At 44.9% G+C, this 21,723-nt stretch overlaps 1 protein-coding gene across 3 annotated transcripts in view; it reads right to left on the reverse strand.

Annotated features, from left to right (window-relative positions):
* Nucleotides 1-21,723, reverse strand: part of LOC138966654 (AP-3 complex subunit delta-1-like) — a 65,213-nt gene that overhangs the window by 22,951 nt on the left and 20,539 nt on the right. For all 3 annotated transcript variants that reach the window (XM_070338948.1, XM_070338950.1, XM_070338947.1), the window contains 11 exons: nt 18,083-18,131; nt 11,086-11,380; nt 10,311-10,437; nt 9,639-9,742; nt 6,516-6,747; nt 5,973-6,118; nt 5,470-5,577; nt 3,051-3,114; nt 2,401-2,548; nt 1,514-1,695; nt 502-575 (listed from right to left, as the gene is read on the reverse strand). In XM_070338948.1, the coding sequence (XP_070195049.1) occupies nt 502-575; nt 1,514-1,695; nt 2,401-2,548; nt 3,051-3,114; nt 5,470-5,577; nt 5,973-6,118; nt 6,516-6,747; nt 9,639-9,742; nt 10,311-10,437; nt 11,086-11,380; nt 18,083-18,131 (1,529 nt within the window). The remainder of the gene's footprint in view (nt 1-501; nt 576-1,513; nt 1,696-2,400; nt 2,549-3,050; nt 3,115-5,469; nt 5,578-5,972; nt 6,119-6,515; nt 6,748-9,638; nt 9,743-10,310; nt 10,438-11,085; nt 11,381-18,082; nt 18,132-21,723) is intronic.

The raw sequence follows: 21,723 nt of genomic DNA on the forward strand, positions 1-21,723 counted from the left end.
TGTTTGGCTCTGTGTGTCAACAAGGTATCATTGATGATTGAAGTACTTTCTACTTATGACCAAGTAACTTTGTTACATTTTTAAGCCGTTTCACTTTCATTTTCACGGTTCGTTACGTTGTTCAACGTGATGAATCATTGAATGTATACGGGCGTAGTAATCGCCCTTAAAAAGGAAAGCCCAAACCGTGATTGAAGGTGAATGTTGTAGTTCCTGTGAAGGAAGTCTTCTTAGACGGGAAAGGTCTAAATACACGTCTAGCTCCCCGTAGCAAGAAATTGAAACTGGGGATTATGGGCATTGGCACATGCGCAGAGAGGTACTACCGACAAAGGGAGACTACTCCCCTAAATGGTATACCGACGGAAATCTAGAGTTAGCGACCTTGTTTACAGTCTAGTACTGGTAACATAGGACGCTTCTCAGTCTAGCACTCGTAAGTAAGGTAACTCCTATTAGTTAAATTGAGGTGATGTATTCGAAAGAAATACAGTGACTCACGCATCCAAGTTCATGTCAAGCATTTTGTAGGGGTCTTTGTTGTCATCATCTTCCTTGTCTGAATTATCCACACCCTGAACACAGTAAACCAATAAATTAACAGATAAATAACTGCAGGAATAATTTTAGAAGGAATACATACAAATACATACCCACACATGCATGCATACTCAAACTCACAAACACACAACCTTTCGAAGACCAGTACCAACAATGTAAATCACAATTTCTGCTTCACACATAAAGCAAACAAAGAAAAGAAATTCATAAGCAAGCTTTTTGCCAATCACAAAACATGGGGGAAAGTGTATGGGTATGGGTGGGGGGGTGTGGGGGAAAACTGATTCAAATCCCCTCACAGAAAGGAATTGTGTTTGGTACATTAATTTTGTCTGCTAACAGATAACAGCAACCCAAATATTTCTTTCTAGTCCCTCCCGATAAATATCATCTGATTGGCTCACGTAAGTGTAGCCTATGCGATGATAAACTTTGTCTGTCTGTGCGTGCGTGTGTGTGTGTGTGTGTGATAAAAACTTTAACATTTCCGAGTCGATTACGTCTCGGTCAAAAGTGTTTGACGTGTGTGATAGAAACTATTTGAAGACGTCACATTATGACGTAAGAGGGTTAGACGTCACGCAAAGGAATTACTGAAAGTCTCGGTCATTGTTATTGTGAGCGGGCCAAGACTAGTTGGCAGATCCAGGGTCTCGCTTTCTTGCACAGTTTCACCTATGCTTACTGTGACTGTGTGTGTGTGTGTGTGTGTGTGACGGAGTGATTGAGTTTGTGTTACTGTTTGTCGATTTCTTACGTGAGCCTTGAAGGCTTCGCCTCTTGTTTTTAGCTTGGCATGCAATAGTATTTAACAATGTCCTGGAAGGAAGAAAAACTATGCACACATCAGACGGGTAGACAGGTCTGTCTCCACACATCAGACGGGTAGACAGGTCTGTCTCCACAACAACAGACTGCAAAATATACAAGAACAAAAGAACATTCCCCTCACCTCAGGTGCGTCGTACACAGTGCTGACAGCATGAAGCTGTTCTACGTCATCTTCCTCAGACTCGCTGTGCTTTCCCTTCCGACGCTTCTTCTTGCCCTTCTTGTGACCTTTGCCCTCCTTGCGGCTCCTGCCCTCCGGTTTCGTGTCGTCCAGCTGCATGTATTTGTCGGACGACGACAGGCCTGTGAAGAAAGCACTGGAACTCATTCTTAGGATAGCAGCACTACAGACTATTGATATTTCAGGCGTTAAAATTGAATTGGCGTGTGCAGTGCATGATGCATAATAATATCAAAACATAAATCCATTGGCCTCAAAGTGAAACAAAAGACTGTTGATGCATACATTTTACAAGAGGGGGTCTTCTTCTTCTTCTTCTTCTGCGTTCGTGGGCTGAAACTCCCACGTACACTCGTGTTTTTTGAACGAGTGGAATTTTACGTGTATGACCGTTTTTTACCCCGCCATTTAGGCAGCCATACGCCGTTTTCGGAGGAAGCATGCTGGGTATTTTCGTGTTTCTATAACCCACCGAACTCTGACATGGATTACAGGATCTTTTTTGTGCGCACTTGGTCTTGTGCTTGCGTGTACACACGGGGGGTGTTCGGACACCGAGGAGAGTCTGCACACAAAGTTGACTCTGAGAAATAAATCTCTCGCCGAACGTGGGGACGAACTCACGCTGACAGCGGCCAACTGGATACAAATCCAGCGCGCTACCGACTGAGCTACATCCCCGCCCATGAGGGGGTCTTGAAAATGGGGTTCCACTGTACAGTCCAGACTTGACAGAAATCCATCTTGAAAATAATTCTCCTGCTGAGTCGAATTAGAACTGCTTACTGTAAACCACAATCATATCACACCTGTAATCACAAACATACCTGGCACGTGTAGCGGCACCGAGAGATCAATGGCGGCCACAGGTATGCCGCTGACATCGTTGTTTCCTTTCCGCGACTTCTTGCCACGACCTTCATCTTTCAAATAGTGAGGGTTGTGTTCTTGTTCCACACGACGTGCCTCACGACGCTAAAATAAAAAAATAAAAAAATAAAGCAATTAAAAAACCAAGATATGACGTGTGGAAATATCTGTTGAAATGGTGAACAGATTTGGGCTGTGAATAATAAAGGGCTGACCCGTGTCTTGATAGAAGGAGATGGTTGGTGGTTTGTTTTAACGTCCCTTCAGCTATAGAAGGAGTGAAGAACTAAATTAAATCTAATTAAGACTTCTCTGATCCTCATTTTACCCTTCAGTTGTTTCCATTCTGAAATGGATTTTGATTTCTTTTTCAGCATTCAACTGGTTGTGTTAGGCTGACAATGAATGCCATGAACTGTGCTGTCCTCCTCAGGTCCTTGGACTTGACTCACAGTCGGGTCATCAGGACTGTCTGCATGGGCCGTGTCTGGAGTACGGTTAATATCACAGTACTGCTTTGAGCATGTGTTTGTGCATGAATGAGTTTTGACATGCATCTAGCTGCATCTGAGTTAACCTGCGGGTCTTAACGACTTTGTGTGCTTACCTTGTCCATCTCCTCAGGGGTTGGTTCTGGTGTGTTTCTCATGGATTCTACCTGGTAGGAACTCCTGCAAAACCAACAAAACCACATAAAAAAAAAACCACACCCAAAAAACAATCACCCAGAGCTGTGCACAAAGTTCTTCTCTGCAAAAAACATGCTGATTCCCTTCATAGGCAGATAATTATTTCAAATGTTCTCTGCCATCTTGTATACATATCAAATTTCAGCATTGACCAGAAGCCACTTGTGTCCCTGGCGGAGTTAAGGAGCAGAACAGAATCCCCTGGAAAATGTGTGTATACAGTGGAACCCCTCTCTAAGACCCCCCTCTCTAAGGACTACCCCGCCACAACGACCCTTTTTTTTTAACCGATGTGTTTCCTTATATAGTTGTCACCAGTGTAGCGACCACCCCGCTCTAACGTCTAAGGACCGACCTAACAGCTTGTGCAACGACTTTGTCAGACAAAGCCAAGACGCTCAGTCAGCGTAAGGCATCACTGACAAACTGGTTGCACTAAACCGCTGAGAGGTGTGATGGTTGGGTGGGCTGAGTAAACATCACAAACCAATCATCGAGATCAAAGGCAGGTCCATTGTGATAGCTGGGTGGCCTTGTTAAAAGACACTGACCTTCTTCCCAGGGGTCATTGACCCAGTTTTAGCTAGGAGAGGTGGTTCCCCTTTCATATCTGAGAGAGGAAACACTTCCTGCACCCGGGTCAGTGACCGAGTTTAACCTATGGGGAGTTTAACCTATGGCGCGGTCTCTTTGATGTCTTGAGAGGAAACTTGGCCAAGGTACTGAGATCTGAGGGTAGTAGTACATGCATCAAAACTGGTGGACACCATCGACAATGTCAAACATGAAATTGAAGCAGTTTGCTTGAGAAAATGGTCGTCAGCAACTCAAACTTCTCCGTTTTCTTTTTTTAAGAAAATCTGAGGTGACTTTCTTTGTGGCCCCCTGACCCCGCCCCCTCCCTCTGTAAGGACCCCCCTCCATAAGGATCGATTTTTGTCAACATTTTCAAGGTCGCTAGAGAGGGGTTCCACTGTAGTAGCATTCTTAAAGCTCAGCATATTTGTGGCTTTTCCCAGCAATGGCAGTCCATTCCTTACAGTTATATTGATTCTAATACTTTGCTTATCGGGTGTTTCAATGTATGCCACTTCATAATCCTTGAAGATGATGCAAGATATAAACACGCTGATAGCATCACAGTGAACTTTGAGCTCTGATGTGCATGCTTTCAACAGGAAAGTCATCTTACTGAGCAGACACTGGCAGTGTCCCCCTATGATGCTATCGCTAACTTTACTTATTCCCCCCTCTGCTTCTTTACCTCTGTAAACTTGTAGAGCTAGTTATTTTTCGATAATGACCCAGAAACCAAACAAATAACGAGCCAGCAACAGCCTGAATCCTCGATATTGCAATGGGTTGAGAAGCTGTTCTGTTTCGGTACTACTTTTGCGACTGAAAAGTTCCGAACGCTCTATACGTACGAAGTATACATCTCTGGAGCAAACAATACAAACATACCGCATTTAAATTAACAACTACAGGCCTGAACACATGAATCTCCATATAAAATCCATGAGTTCGGTTGTTTTCTGAATCTAGATCTGCCGTGCACAAACGTTCATCACAAGCAAATTCCCAAGGCAAGTAACTCATACTTTCTTCGACAACACTGACTGCAATCCGACGGTCAGTTTTCAACAATATTTCATTTCATAAACAGATCCCACGCAACCAAATGCACACATCTCATCAATTTAAACAACATAAAGCGGTTTCATACACTATTTTCCCCAGAAAACTGAACTTCATACAGTAATTAACGTTGGAACACGGGTGCAAAAGTTCGTCTGCTAGTCCCATTTGACGAAAGAACATTATCCTTTAGCGATACTAAAAAAAACAGAACACACAATATCTGCCTTTACCGCCACAGCAGAATAACAGCATATCTGTGTACTTGATTTTAGTCCAAAACAGGGAAACTGACAAGAAGTGTTAACAGAATGGAATGATTTGCACGGAACTATACAACCGCGCATTAATCGATCGCCTGCGCAGGTTGACTGGTTGAGTGATTCGGATTCGATCAAACTTTCGCACAAAAACTCCTGTTTTCTTTGAATAACTGAAGAAAGGAGGAATAAAGAGGTTACACACCTCGTCTCAGTGATTATTAAAAATAATGGTCTCAGTTCGCGGTCATAAAAAAGCTCGCTGAAGCTCGCATTTTTCATGATCCGCCAACTTCGACCATTATCTTTAATAATCACTGAGACTCGGCATGTAACCTCTACATATCACCTTATCTTCAAGGGATACAACTCTTCCACAGCACATACAACAATTACAGAGGTATATCTGAACATAATTTATTTTGCTACTTATTCTTACCTGTGTTCTTCTGATCCTACAGTGGAGAAGAAGCCAACACCCATGATTTCTCCTTCTTCTTCGCTGCTGTCCGACTCTGGCTGGTTGATCCAGGCGTCAAGGTCCAACCTATTGTCAATGAAGCAGCGCGTATTAGATATTGTAAACACACAAAAAAGGATGGTTTAAAAAAAATGCAGCTAAACAAGGACACCAAATAGGAGCAAAATGATGCAGGTCTATCAATGTTCACTGCAAAATAAAGTACAAAAGGACACTTCGCACATGATCCAATCTTGAAGACATCTCAATGTGTTCTCACAGACAATATTTGTAAAACTCTTTGTCTTTAAAATTGTATCGTACAAACTTGGTTGAAGACACCATGCTACAAGTCATGTGAAAACACAAAAATCTTACATAACCCTCCCCTTTACAAAGATGTACCAACCCATCCCTTCAACAATTTACCCAACCATCCAATAAATATATGATGATTTCCAATACCACAAATAAATTCTTACCCTTCTGGTACGGGAACCTTGCGCTGGGCCTTGGCAGCCACAGGATTTAATTCTCCAGCGTACAGCTGCGCCAGTTCGTCACCCACGGAAACCCCCTTCTCTCTTATCTTGATCACATACTTCACCAGCGCCAGCATGCTGCACGCCTGTGGACAAAACATTGCTTGATTAATGGTGAACATGAACAAGTTCATCCCCAAAACGGTGGTGTGAACATGAATGATAGTTGTTGACAGTCAGCTGTTCTCATTCATTCTTCATCCCCAGAAAAGACAATCCACCCACCCTATCCTGAACTTGCAGGTCTCCTCTCTGCACAACGATGGACAGCTTCTCCTGCGGGGCAGTGTTAACATGAACAATACTGTGAAAAACCCACTCGTGCAAACAACATGAGTGTACATGGGAATTTCAGCCCATGAATGCAGAAGAAAAAGACCTGACTTTCTGATTTTTCGAGGTCTTGGGTACCCCTGTAGTTGTTAACAGTCCACTGCATTCGTTCATTAATTCTTCATCCCAACAAAAGACAAATCCACCCACCCTCTCCTGAACTTCCAGGTCTCCGCTCTGCACGAAGATGGGCAGCTTCTCCTGCAGGGTGGTGTGCACCTGTGCCAGCGAATCCTCGTCCTTCTCATCCTCCAGGCGGCGCAGGACCTTGCAGTAGAGCTTCAGCAGGTTCTGCACGTAGATGCTCTGGATGTGTCCCGGCAGCGACGTCAGTTTGGGCCGCAGCATGGCCTCCAGCGTCTGCTGAGGGTTCTTCAGATGCCTGGGTTAAAACAAATATGGTGGAGGTGGCGAAGTTGGGTTTATGTTCATATATTTTGCTTTTTATTCTTACCTGTGTTCTTCTGATCCTGCTGATTTTGGGCTGGCTAAGAGATGGTGAGCCATACTATTTTCATCAGAAGGATTGTGTCATTTGGGATGTTGGGTATGCACGGGAGAAAAATGTGTATGCACTCACAGTGAAATTTACCTAGGCAATGCTGTAAGAACAGAGGTTGTAAGTAACTGTAAGCTGTACAGAAAAGGTGCACAGGCATCTCAAACAACTTATGAACCTACCAAATAAAAGAAACTGACCCTATAAGTTTTTACGCATGATCTCATTCCAGTATCACAGTCTTATGCAGTCAACTCAAAAGGCTTTCATAACTAATCAAAAGAAAAGATACTGAAATGTTTTCATATCTGGTTTACCACAGCTGTGATTATTTCCTGGACAGATATTTAACCTAATCACATCCAGAAGGATGACATATCTAACCACACATGATAAAACAGGTTATCAGGCTATGAATCAGGCTTCAGGCTATGAATCAGGCTATGGAATCTCTCTCTTACTACATGTACCATTAGCATAATGAGGAGAGAAAAAAAGGGGAAATAAGAAAAGCAAATGCTTATACGACTCCCCTTTGTCATGTCCGGTTACAAAGGAACCCCCCAATAGAAGACTTCTCTTTTAAGACCACCACCACCACCACACCCCCCCCCCCCCCCCCCCCCTTATAAAAGACTCCAAATTAACTAGGGGGACGTTAACGTCCTCACAGGACATTTTCCTTTTAGGGACATGAGTTGATGATACGCTAAAAATAGAAGACTCCCTCCCTTTTAACCTTTATATGGGCGGTTTTCAAAAAAAGTAAGACTTTTCTTGTCCCGGTACTTTGAACAAGTCTTACGACTAAAGTTAGGGGTAATTCTCCTTGTAAACTGTTTTAATGTGAAGACCAATCATTGTAGACGGACTGGGATATGATTTTTTTTCCAATATGTGCATTGGCTTTATACTTTTGTACATACAATATTGAGGGTGTGGCTAAAAATACCTGTCCCCGGTAGAGCTTGCACAATTTTGACTGTCCATAAATTTCAGGGAAAAAATTCCAGACTATCAAAAAAATGATTTTCAATTTTATTCAGATATGAACTTTATATGTCAAAATGCATTTAACGCCTATTGTCTACATAATTAGGGAAAAAATAAATTAAATATGAAAAAAGTCATGTCCCTCAGTTTTATGTCACTGGTGTTACCATCACACAAATTTGGTGGAAAACAATGATTCCCCCCCTTACCTTCCATCTCAAAACCACCGAGAGTTTCTTCCCTTTTCCCTCCATCACATGTATGCAGAGAAAGCTGAAACTGTAAGCTGTGGACCATTTACAAGTCTTTGGAAGGGTAGCAGGTAAGGATATGTTTGTAAATACTGTCACTTGTGTTACTGGGTACAGTTGCTATAAAACAGACACAGAAGATAAACTGATAGTATCAGTTAGTGGTATGTGTGAACCACTTTCATGTGATGTCAGAACTTTGGATCTAACCTGTTTGGGGGAGCAGTCATTATTTGTTAACATCCAGTTTGTCACTGGTGTTACCGTCACTGGGGTTACCATGCTTAGGGTAACCCCAGTGATGGAATGGTAACACCAGTGACATTTGACGGGTTTTATCGGTGTATTTTACACAAAAGAGAAGGGCAAGGTTATTTCAAATCTCCATGGGGCATGTGAACAATGCAAGTGCAAATATTAAGTTCTTTTGTGTCAAGTTATCAAAATGAAATAAAAAAATGTATATCAATATGTCACTGGTGTTACCAACTGTCACTGGTGTTACTATGTCAAGTTTTGTTACCTTTGTAGTACAAGATTTTTACATTTATCCTTAAAACCTGCTCAGGACAATATGTGGTGTTCAGTTTATTATGTGCATGAATGATGAGCGTTTTTGTTATTGAAATTGACATTATAAAATTAAAACATGATAAAGTATGTCACTGGTGTCACCAAATTTCTTTGTTTTACTATTACCTACAATGCTTTTACCTGTAAAGTTTTAAAGCTATAATAATTTCACTTCTTCATCCAAACCTTTTGGGTTTCAAGTTCATTATGAATGTTGATACTGACAAATGTTTTATTTCCAGCGAATAATACATTGAATTTTCGTTTGATAATTGTCACTGGTGTTACCGACTGTCACTGGTGTTACCGCTCTGTCACTGGTGTCACCATGATATTTTTTTAGTTTTTTTCATAATTCATCTGGCATTTAAGTCAGTACCGTGCCATGGTTTTGTGCCTTTAAGTCCAAAGCATACACATAAAAATAATTGTGAAAATGTTCCCACTTCTTCATGCCCCTTGTTGGATTGACATTACCCCAAAAACAAACAAAAATAGCAAAAGGCACTTTGATGCTCATAAACCTGATATTTTTAAGCAGCAATAGATGTTCAATCCTGATCAGTTGGAAGATCATCTTCAGTTTCTTCAATTAATCTGCAAAACAATGTGATATCACCTAATTATACCTGATGAAAAAAAAATCAAAAGACGGTAACACCAGTGACATTTTTTCTCGTTAATTTTATTTTAATTAATTTTTTCTACCCTTTTTGTTTTAGTCAAGGACTGCCTATTTAGTGTTTGAATACTTCTATGTTTCCTTAACCATTCTAGCTGACAAGAAAGGTGCTTTGATTAAAGTCATTTTGAAAAATTCATCTGCCTCAAAAGTCTTACTTTTTTTAAAACCGCCCATATATGAATCTACACCAAAGATTGCTATTCAGCTGCTGGTTTTGGGCTGGCCAAGAGATGGTGAGAAGGAGTGTGCCATTAGATGTGAAGGACACTCACTCAGAAAACTCTCCACAGATCCAGGCGGCAGCATACAGAACCTCACAGATTCCATTGCGCTGAGAATTGTTTGCCAGAAGGTGGGAGTTTTCCAGCAAAATAGCCTGCAACACATAGAAACAAATATTTACAAAACGAAAAACAACATCCCTTAATGTCAAAATAATACAAATATGTAACTCGTTAATCTTAGAGGCGAGTATTCAAGAAAAAAAATAAGAGAAAAAAACACTCTTAGCAGCCCTTTTTTTTATCTATCACATTTCTTATCATTTGCTGCTTCAAAACAACATGCTAGAAGTCTTGTGAAAACACATAAATCTTAAAACCCTCCCCTTTAAAGAGATGTACCAACCCCTCCCTTCAACAATTTACCCAACCTTCCAATTTTCACTTACATTGCAATAATATATTAATGCATGGCATTCCAAGAAGAAAGCAGAACAATGGTGACTGTGTATGAGAGCGAGAAATAATAAGGCCATCAAATACTGTACTCGCGTGTTTAACGAAGACGATACGAATAACAAGGTACAATAACAAAGTGTTATTCGTATCGTCTTCGTTCAACACGTGAGTACAGTGTTTTTTTGCATTTTTATTACAAGAAGAGTACAAACAACAGTATTCTGCACAAAAATGTCAGTTTAACTGACAATGAAAACTACTGACCATCTGTGACACGGCAAAATGCCTGATGGCCTGCACTCGGATGGCCACGTCCAACATCTGGGCCGCAATCAGGCCTCCGTGTCTTGTGCTCTCCATCCGTGTCAGCTCTACCAGGATGCTCACATACCTGCAAAGCAAAGAAGACCATTCTGTTTGTAAAGATGTCTCATTGTTGTCACAAATTGACAGCAGTAGATCTTGATTCCTTACTTTTACCATCCTGCCGGAAGAAGGCAGCGACAAGCTGTCAAAATATTGATTAAGAATGTACCAAACCTGGTTACTGTTGTGTTCTCTTTCTGTTTAAGCAGTAGATCTTTTCTTTTATATTCAATGAAAATGCAAAGTCATGCACATGCTAAACCTTCTACTCATCTCACATGCTTTCATTATCGTTGAATAAGAATTACATCCACAGCTTCAGAAAAAGCAGATTTACCACAAATATTTGAAAAAGAAACTCCCAAGAATGCAACACTGAACACTATAGCACACCCTACTCTTTACCAACAAGAATACACACAAAAGGATCACAGCAAACATCCTCAACACAGAAAGTCCATTCCTTTAGACCTAAAAAAATATTTTTAAAAATCAAAGTTTCCTGTTCCCCAAATAACCTTATTTTTTCCTCCTCAAAAAAGAAAACAAATTAAAATGACAAAACTCTTCTCCGACATCTAACGGTGACATCTAGAGGTCACAGCTCGCCAAAATACCAATTTTGTTTAAGCCATGTCATCAGAAACAGAAGTGTATTTTTCTTTGGCCTTACCACTCAAAGTTGGTGACAAACTGGTAGTTGGACTGGGAACAGATCTGAACAATCTTGGACAGCAGTTCATCACGGTAGTGGGACCCCTCTGCCTTGTCCATGTGCACCATCAGCTTCTTGACGATCTCCATCAGGTTCTTCTTGGTCACCATACCATAAAGAAGGTCAAGGGCACGCAATCGTATGGACTCGTCCTTGTCGTCCAGGCACTGCAGGATCAGGTCCTTGTGACCTTGAACTGACTTGGGGTGGGTTGCTAAGATACGGGACATGGCCAGCAGTCCCAGATACTTCACTGCAAAATTGGAGGGCAAAATTGTTAAAACAGCCAAACCTGCCCAGCCGATCGATAACAACCACCTGCCTATAGCGATCACCCCAAAAGATCCCTAATCGGTTTACAATATAATTCATCTTTCCATTGCGACCACCTGTCTTAACGCAGGCAGTCAGTTTCGGTTCCAAATGATAGTTTCAACCTGACTTAAGACGACCACCCACTGTCTTTTTTTTTGTATCTGTACCATCATTCCTCGACAAACTGCAAAACAAGACCTATTCCGTGCAGCAATATTGCTAAGATGGGTACTGCACCTAAAAAATGCAATAATTACACAAAGTTTTACATTAAACGCAACCCCTCTTTGCATACATTTGTTTTTATTTGAAGATGCAGTAGCAGCTGATAAAACACCAGTTCTAAAGCTCTTCCTGTGTTTTTCATTGGCTGTCAGCAGATTAAAAGAAACATCTGGTAAGCATAAAATGCATTTGATATATATTGACTTTTCTCATAGTTAGTACGTTACACAACAAACTGAACTAACTCTTGCATCAAAAACTGCAACATTGTAGCATGAAAAACAAGAAAAAATGAGCACAATGGACTCAATTAGAAAATTCCTGTGTCCACGCTGGATATCTTTATATCTGCTATTGTATCTGCTATTGTATCACAGAGAGTGAAAAAACACAGTAAATACTCTGCTTCATCAGAATGTGTTTACCGATACTGAACAACACCCACATGGACATGAATGGACAATTTCCTAAATAAATTATCATTTAATTAATATACTTACCCGAATCACATTAGCATTGAGTCACCTGAGATGCTTATCACTGAAAAACGCTTACCCGGCTAAAGAATTTAAAGGGAAGCAACCCCATCACCAAAACGAAAGTGAAAGTAGCTTTGGTAATGGGCCAGTACACCGGGAGTTACCTCCCATACGGGTGTATGCCACGTCACTTCCTCTAGGAACACGTGCCTATTATCATACGGCTTTAAAAAATCTTAAAACCATAAGCGGGGCAGGTGGGAGGGAATACAGTATGTGATTCGGGTAAGTATATTAATTAAATGATAATTTATTTAGGAAATTTTCCATTTAATATCATATTCTTACTCCGAATCACATTAGCAGATAACATCAACAAGGCGGTGGGCTAGAAATGAATCAAAACTCACCATCAAGTTCTGGACAGGAACTGGCCTGCTGCTATGAGCGCTGGAAGGCCTCTGGAGCCATCCTGTCGAAGAGCTATGACGTCCCGAAGATAAAAGTTTATGAAAACATCTTCGGAACGCCAATACGCAGTTGTCAGCACCTCCTCTAGACGTCTGGAGCGCAGAACTGCCAGAGAGGATGCCCACGCCCTCGTCTCATGGGCTCGGGCCGAGTCAAGTGGCAAGGAGGGCATAACCCCCCCCCTCTTTGTGCGCCTCCACTCATAAGCCTGCTTGATGAGCGAGGACACCCACCGGGCCAACGTTACCTTCGACAAATCTTTCTCGCGCCTAGTAAGGAGAGAGATAAACAACAACTTCTGAGAACTAGACCGAATCGGCTGAGTCCGGGCTAAGTACAGACGAAGTGCCCTCACAGGGCAATTGACCGAATCGGGGTCACCCGGGGCCAACGCGCTGGTCAGAGCCTTAACTCTAACCAGCGGAGAGGCCTGCCCCGGAGACTGATTCTTGGCCAGGAAATCAGGCCGGAAACGCAAAGATGCGGAACCGTCCGGCTCAAAGGAGATATCTCCAGGCTGACCCGACAGGGCGTGGACCTCGCTACCCCGTCGGGCCGTAGCCAACAAAAGGAGAAACAGCGCTTTGCGAGTGACATTGAACAGACTGGCCTCGCTTAAAGGCTCAAAATCCGCAGAACGAAGGAATTCCAGGATTAAAAACAAGTCCCACTTGGGAGCGGGCAAACGAGCTTTAGCTTCCTTAAGAGCAGCCCCTTTAATGACTGCAGCTATAACGCCCCCGACTCGAACAGAACGACCAATCTGCTGAAGAGTCGCCGAGATAGCGGAGCGCCGGACCCTCAACGAGGAGACTGAGGCGCCCTGTGAAGACATGAAAGAGAGGTGGTTAGCGACCTGAATAGAGCGCGGAGCCACCGAACTCACCCCTCTAGCTGAACACCAGGCAGTCCATGCCTTCCAGTGGGAAGCATAAACTGAAGAGGTGGACGCTCTATGCGAGCGAGCCACCAAGTCCAGAGTCAAAGACGACGCCCCAGAGCGCTTCAGCGAGTCCCGAACAACTTCCACACGTGAAGCTTCAGAAGACTGGGCTCCTCGTGTGGAATGCCTGTTCGGGGCTGCACTAGTTCCCCTCGCACGAGTGCGAGAGGAATGGGGGGCCCTTGGGCAAGCCGAAGAAGATCTGGAAACCAGACCTGCGACGGCCACAGAGGAGCGACCAGAAGAAGAAGGGCCGGCTCCTCCATCTCCGCTTTCCGGATTACTCGGCTGAGTAACGGAAAGGGAGGAGTCTGAAGATCTGTATGTGCCCCCCAACCCTCCCTGGACGCATCTGTAAAGAGGTCCAGGTCGGGGAGGGGCACGACGATCGGAACACCTCTGCAGACCCACTCCGTGTGCAACCACGGAAGGGTCGCAGACTGGAACCATCCCTGCAAAGGGATGAGGGCGTCCCAGTCCACCAGAGGAGAGTCCACAAACGGCTTCAGCGCGAACTGAAGCGGACATTTGTGGACCCGGCCCAGTGAAACCAGAAGAGCCATAGACTCCATCTGCCCCAAGATGGAGGCGAGCGAGCGGATGGAAGCCATCAGGAGAGGTAAAGTGGAGCGAATCTGAGCTTGGAGCTTGTCCACCCTTCTCTGAGAAGGCTGGACAGTCCAAGCGACCGTGTCGAAAGACATCCCCAGATAAGTGAATGTCTGTGACGGGGTCAGCTCCGACTTTACCCGGTTGATCGAGAACCCCAACCAGTTGGATTCTCGAAGAACCGTCAGGGTATCCTGCGAACAGCCGCTCTGGGACTGGTTCATGATGAGCCAGTCGTCCAGATAAGCCCGCAGACGGATACCCTGGGACCTCACCAGTGCACAGACCTGTCTCACCACCATGGTGAAAATCCACGGTGCGAGAGACAGCCCGAAAGGGAGTGCGCGAAACTGGTAGATCTGATCTCCCCACCGGAAACGAAGCCATTTCCGGTCGGTCGGATGCATAAGAATGTGAAAGTATGCGTCCGTGAGATCGATCGAGGTCACCCAGTCTCCTGGGCGGAGAGAGTCTCGGACAGAGGCTGGCGTCTCCATCTTGAATTTTATCTCCCTCAAGAAAGTATTGAGGAGAGATAAATCCAACACGGGACGCCATCCTCCTGATGCTTTGGGAACAGCGACCAGACGCCCGTAAAATCCCAGGGAGCTGTGGACCCGAACTCTCTCCACCGCGCCCTTCTGCTCCAGGGAGGCAATTTCCGACTGCAAGACGGAACGTGCTTCCTGCGAGAAGGGGGGCTTGAACCGCGGAGGCACTCGGGTAAGAGGCGCCTTTTCCTCCCGCCAGAGTAGACGGAAGCCCGAACTCACCACTCCCACAATCCATTGGCTGTCTACTACCGACATCCAACGAGAAAGTGCCCGGGAGGGGCCTCCCGCCATCACCAAGGTGGAGGGCGGGAGGGAGGTGAGATCGGGAGCGCTTCATTGGGGGTGTGGCTTACTTCCAGAGCCGCCACGCCCCCTCCCCGATGCCGTCCTCTTCTTCCCACCACGAGCGGCCGGCGAAGCCTGCCGCTTCTGAGCTGGCTTGGGGTTAGACGATGTCTGAGCCTGCTTCTGTTTAGAAGGCTGAGACTGTTTCACCCCCTTCAGAGTGTAGTCAAGGAACTGACTGTCCTTGTTTGACTGAATCTCCTTCTGTCTGGCATCCAGTGCCAGCGGACAGAAGAGAGACTCCTCTGAGACCGGGGAGACTCTCAAGGTCTCCCTAGTAGCCAGCTCCGTGAATTGGGACTGCGAGAGGAAGAGATCCCTCCTGCAGAGTACCGCTTGGGTGTACTGCAGGGAGGAAAGACGCAATTGTTCCTCATTGACCTTGGCCAATGCGGTCAAAAGCGCAGAGACATCGTCCGCATTCTGTTCTTCACTGAGAGTGAAAGGAACTAGCGAATCGGTCAATGCCCGAGACAGAGCCCGAACGAGAGTCTCCGCAATGGAGGACAGTTCGATCTGCCGACGTCCAACCTCCTCAGCAGAGAGGAGGGAAGCCTCGGAAACCGGCAAAACCGAATCACGCTTGATCGGTTTAGCCAGAAGAGGCAGCAATTCCCGGGAAACCGGAAGGGTAGCCCTAGGGAGTGCAAAAGACGCCAGCCAATTCTGGCTCTGATTGGGCATGCCAAGCTTCCTATTGGCCGTAGGCACGAAGGAAGAGGCTTGGGCAGCTGAAGCCACCCACTGCTGAGCTGATTCCGGAACTGGACCAAAAGGAAGCAGTAACGGAACAGGCACTGGCCGAATACCACTCCCCGCATGTGCTGGACGAACCAGTGAATGCGAAAGTTGGTAAGCCACTGACGGAGACTCGGCGAACCGGAAGGAAGAAACATCCTCCTGTGCCGGCCGGAAGTCCGCCATGGCAGAAGGAACGAATGATGCGGAAGAGTCCGCAGCCACCACCCCTTCAGGAAAATAACGAGACGTTACTTCCGCCGCGACGTCAAGAACAGACTTGAGCTTCGACGGAAACACGCCCCGCGACTCCTCGCTGACCACTGATGGAGCATCAGAATAGTCACACGTGGAACCATGACCGAAGTCACCAGTTCCGGAAGCAGAAGCATGCCCTGGCAAACCGGAAACCGGAAAAGCCTGAGCACTAACGTCATCCTGCCGCCCAAAACCCTGTGAAGGTAAAGGGTAAGCAGGACGACCATCCGCAAAAACCGGAGCTGGATGAGCTGACGTCACTCCCCCGACTGAGTGGAGTGATGCCTGCTCAAGCCTAGGCGCTTGAAAGCCGGAAGGCGCACGCTGTAATCCACTATCTGGTATCCGGAAGGAACCACCAGAAGAGGAAGAAGCGTTTCCGGCCGAAACCGGAAGTGTAGTCAACGGAACCGCAAAATGCGGAAGTGAAGACTGCACTGGTTGACTTCGCGATCCGGAAGGACCGGAAGTCAGTGAATACTCCATCCTGCCGCGACCGCCGTAGCGTGCCGGAGCGGACGGATCATCACTTCCGGCAAGTGCCGGAAATGCGGCAGTCGAAACCGACTGCCGCCGCTGTTCGAACAAGTCCGGGGCCTCGTAGGTTATCGCCGGAAATGAAAGATCAGCAAGGTATCGGTCGTGACCCGATGCGAAAGAGCTGTCCCCCGAAGGAGAACGTCCAGGCGCCTCACGAGGGCTATCGGACCAGCTCTGCTTACCAACCGACGCTGAAGAGGGAGGACGCTGCTCCAAGCCGGAAGTGGAGGACAAAGACACGGAAGCCAATGCCCGGACGTCACTGCCAGATGCCGGAAACGCCGAACTGCTGGCGACGGAACGCTGAAATTCTGCCTGCACCAAGCTGCGGATTTCTGGAACCAGTGACTTTAACAGAGAGGAAACCAACGCACCTTGTCCAGGTGCTAACAAAGAAGACGAAGTCTCCGATGTAGAGACAGGTGCAGAAGTAACAGTAGCGCTAGGCGCCGCAAAAGAAGCAGAAGTAGTAACAGCGCTAGGCGCCGAAATTGGTACAGCCAACAAAGTGTTACGCTCTTGGTCTGTAACAAGTAACGTTGCTTTGGAAGAGGAAGACTTAGCCTTAATTTTCCCCTTGGGGTCCGACTTGCCACGGCGCTTGTCTGAATCAGACATGTTGACAACAACACGTGGCAACGCGAAAAAATTTTACTGAAACATAAGTCTAAACGACTGGAAAATTCAGTAAACACACGCACTAATGCGTTAACAAAATACTATAGCTAAACTTGCCCCACAAGCAGAGGCACGGAGAGCTACAAACAAAGTCACACGAGCTAGAAAACTAACTCACACAACAAAATGGCGACACGCAAGACACTGACACAAACGTCAACAACACGTGGCAAAGTAAAAAGATTTACTGAAACGTAAGTCAAAACGACTGAAAACACAGTAAACACACACGCTTACGCGTCAACAAAATACTAAAGCTACACTTGCCCAAACAGAAAGAGGGCACGCAGAGCTACTAGCAAAGTCACACGAGTTAGCTAACTAACTCACACAACAAAATGGCGAAACACGCAAGTCACTGACACACAAGTCCGTAAAAAACGGACAACGTACAGTAACGAAACAGCGCAAACAACCAACAACAAACGGGAACGAGCTCACCAAACTGTAGGCAAGGCGAGCAGACAAGCTGGGTAACGTGGCCGGCGGGTGTCACTCAAACACACAAGGTCAGCCACAGAGCGTCAAAAAGTGAACCGTCCTCTCCGAGGTGAAAAAGACGTATGATAATAGGCACGTGTTCCTAGAGGAAGTGACGTGGCATACACCCGTATGGGAGGTAACTCCCGGTGTACTGGCCCATTACCAAAGCTACTTTCACTTTCGTTTTGGTGATGGGGTTGCTTCCCTTTAAATTCTTTAGCCGGGTAAGCGTTTTTCAGTGATAAGCATCTCAGGTGACTCAATGCTAATGTGATTCGGAGTAAGAATATGATATTAAATGGACAATTTCAACTTACAGTTCTGGTCTGAATCCTCAATAAGAATCCTCAGTTTCTGAACACAAAGCTGCAAACATATGGAACCAAAAACTGAGAGCAACCATGCCAAAACAAAAGACAGATTTCAAGAAGAACACAGAAAAAATAGTTGACACCAATGAAATGCTTTTCAAGATCTTTTTGTCTTCTACAAGACTACAAGACTTCTGGAAAATTTAAACTGTATGGATGTGAATAGTTATGTGTGCATTGTATTCAAGTTGAACCTTTATTCAAAAATTTTCAACATTTTACACCGTCACAGTGCACTCTTGATATCTACTTTTCTTCAAAAATTAAAAAAAAAAACAGAAACAACTGGACAGCATATTCAAACAATCCAGAGCAGTTTTTTCCCCTTCACAATAATTAAGGAATCTTTAGCAACCTCAAAGTATGTGATACGAACACACAAGAAATCGTACACGGTCACCTTATAACCCCCTGACAAACAAACGCAACGTTCTGTATTGGTGATACATGTACTGTTACCGTACATCATTTTGCCATGCAGTGACAAAACCAAAAGCAGCTAGGCCAAAGCACATGGGGTAAGGGGTCTCCTAACACTGCTGTACTCATCGTACCATCAATTCGCAAAGCAGATTCTGGGGTTGTAAGCTTGTACATGAGGTAAGGGGTCTCCTAACACTGCTGTACTCATCGTACCATCAATTCACAAAGCCGATTCTGGGGTTGTAAGCTTGTACATGGGGTAAGGGGTCTCCTAACACTGCTGTACTCATCGTACCATCAATTCGCAAAGCCGATTCTGGGGTTGTAAGCTTGTACATGGGGTAAGGGGTCTCCTAACACTGCTGTACTCATCGTACCATCAATTCGCAAAGCCGATTCTGGGGTTGTAAGCTTGTACATGGGGTAAGGGGTCTCCTAACACTGCTGTACTCATCGTACCATCAATTCGCAAAGCCGATTCTGGGGTTGTAAGCTTGTACATGGGGTAAGGGGTCTCCTAACACTGCTGTACTCATCGTACCATCAATTCGCAAAGCCGATTCTGGGGTTGTAAGCTTGTACATGGGGTAAGGGGTCTCCTAACACTGCTGTACTCATCGTACCATCAATTCGCAAAGCCGATTCTGGGGTTGTAATCTTGTACATGGGGTAAGGGGTCTCCTAACACTGCTGTACTCATCGTACCATCAATTCGCAAAGCCGATTCTGGGGTTGTAAGCTTGTACATGGGGTAAGGGGTCTCCTAACACTGCTGTACTCATCGTACCATCAATTCACAAAGACGATTCTGGGGTTGTAAGCTTGTACATGGGGTAAGGGGTCTCCTAACACTGCTGTACTCATCGTACCATCAATTCACAAAGCCGATTCTGGGGTTGTAAGCTTGTACATGGGGTAAGGGGTCTCCTAACACTGCTGTACTCATCGTACCATCAATTCACAAAGCCGATTCTGGGGTTGTAAGCTTGTACATGGGGTAAGGGGTCTCCTAACATTGCTGTACTCGTCGTACCATCAATTCATAAAGCCGATTCTGGGGTTGTAAGCTTGTACATGGGGTAAGGGGTCTCCTAACACTGCTGTACTCATCGTACCATCAATTCACAAAGCCGATTCTGGGGTTGTAAGCTTGTACATGGGGTAAGGGGTCTCCTAACATTGCTGTACTCATCGTACCATCAATTCGCAAAGCCGATTCTGGGGTTGTAAGCTTGTACATGGGGTAAGGGGTCTCCTAACACTGCTGTACTCATCGTACCATCAATTCACAAAGCCGATTCTGGGGTTGTAAGCTTGTACATGGGGTAAGGGGTCTCCTAACACTGTTGTACTCATCGTACCATCAATTCACAAAGCAGATTCTGGGGTTGTAAGCTTGTACATGGGGTAAGGGGTCTTCTAACACTGCTGTACATGGGGTAAGGGGTCTCCTAACACTGCTGTACATGGGGTAAGGGGTCTCCTAACACTGCTGTACATGGGGTAAGGGGTCTCCTAACACTGCTGTACATGGACACATACCAAACAAAATCAACAAAATGGCTGCTTTCTGTGAGGAGTGGAATCTTTTCAAGGCTGGACTGTTATGGAGCTCATCTGTGTGTAAGCATCGTATCTTTGTGTGTCAAAGAGTAACCATTACCATTTCCTTGTGCATGTTTTTACTTTTAAGAGCAAGCACATACAAATCATTATCGCCTTCCTGAACATAAAATACAGTCTAACATCTATTGCATTATTACGACACATATCGGCAAACCATGTTCAACAACAACAAAACAAGGAAATAAAATTGCAGCTGAATTTAGTTAGCACTGTCATGTTCCACAGAAATGCACAGTAGATTAGAACCCCTCCTTTAAAAATAAAAAAAAATAAAAAAATAAAATCATTTAGACTCCACCCTCTTGCCCCCACTCTCCCTTTCAAGACCCTGCTTTCTGAGATTTTCTGTTCATTAGCTCAGTAAATTTACCTCCAATTAGAGACTCCCTCCTTTTTAGACCCGGTTTTCTCCGACTTTTGGATGAATTTTAAGAGGGGAGGAGACTGCAGTGAATGACTGACTGAGATGTCTATGTTATTCAATGTCCACTTAATATGACCCCATTTCTTTTGAAAATATACACATCAGAGTTTATGATTTGTTGCCGCAATGATTGTTCGCCCCGAGTGATTGCTGACGTGTTTTGCCTGCGGTCACGAGAGTTTCGCTTGAGGTCACAAGAGTTTGGGAAACACACGTGCTTAGCTATCACTGCATGTACTTAATTGTTTTTCCCACTAATGGAAGAAATAAAACGTGACAATACACGTTAAATTTTATCCACAATTTATTTTGCAGCATCGTTAATAGAATTCCAGAGAAACATTTGTGATGATGGCTTTTTTTCAACAGATTATACACACACACTTATGAAGACAAAGATCTAACGAACGTCAACAAGAAGCGACCAATAGATTTTGAAAAGCTCCCCCCAAAACGTGTGGCTATTTTGTTCAATATTTGTGTTTTGTGTAGCAAAAAATTCACCATTATGGGATAATTAGTGCCCGTCATGATTCAGAAAAAAGCCATTTTGTTGTACTATAATTATCTATCTATATATATATACGACTTGTGTCTGTGTGTCTGTGTGTGTGTCTGTGTGTGAGTTCGCGATGCACGGCCAAAGTTCTCGATGGATCTGCTTCAAATTTGGTGGGCATATTCAGGTAGACCCGGGACAGGACACAACCTGGTCGATATTTCAACACGTGCTCTCAGCGCGCAGCGCTGAACCGATTTTGGTTCCACCTCAGCTATTTTGGTTCCACCTCAGCTACCCGGGCCCCCATACCGACACACCAAAGCCAAAGTTCTCGGTGGATCTTTTTCAAATTTGGACACCGTATTCAGCTACACCCCGGACACAATATCATCGATGAGATATTTCAACACGTGCTCTCAGCGCGCAGCGCTGAACCGATTTTGGTTTTTGTGTTCATTTCACCATTATAAGTAACTCTTCCTTATCTTCTCATCTTCTCCAGGTTTTCAGCGTTTACCTCCCTTCCTTCGTATGGTGCACTATAGTTTGAGTGGGGCGTCTTCGGATATTCCCGGCGTTCTGTTACTATTTTTAGAAGGTCACCGCAGTGTC

The sequence above is a fragment of the Littorina saxatilis genome, linkage group LG5 (genome assembly GCF_037325665.1).
Source record: "Littorina saxatilis isolate snail1 linkage group LG5, US_GU_Lsax_2.0, whole genome shotgun sequence".
Lineage (NCBI taxonomy): Eukaryota > Metazoa > Mollusca > Gastropoda > Littorinimorpha > Littorinidae > Littorina > Littorina saxatilis.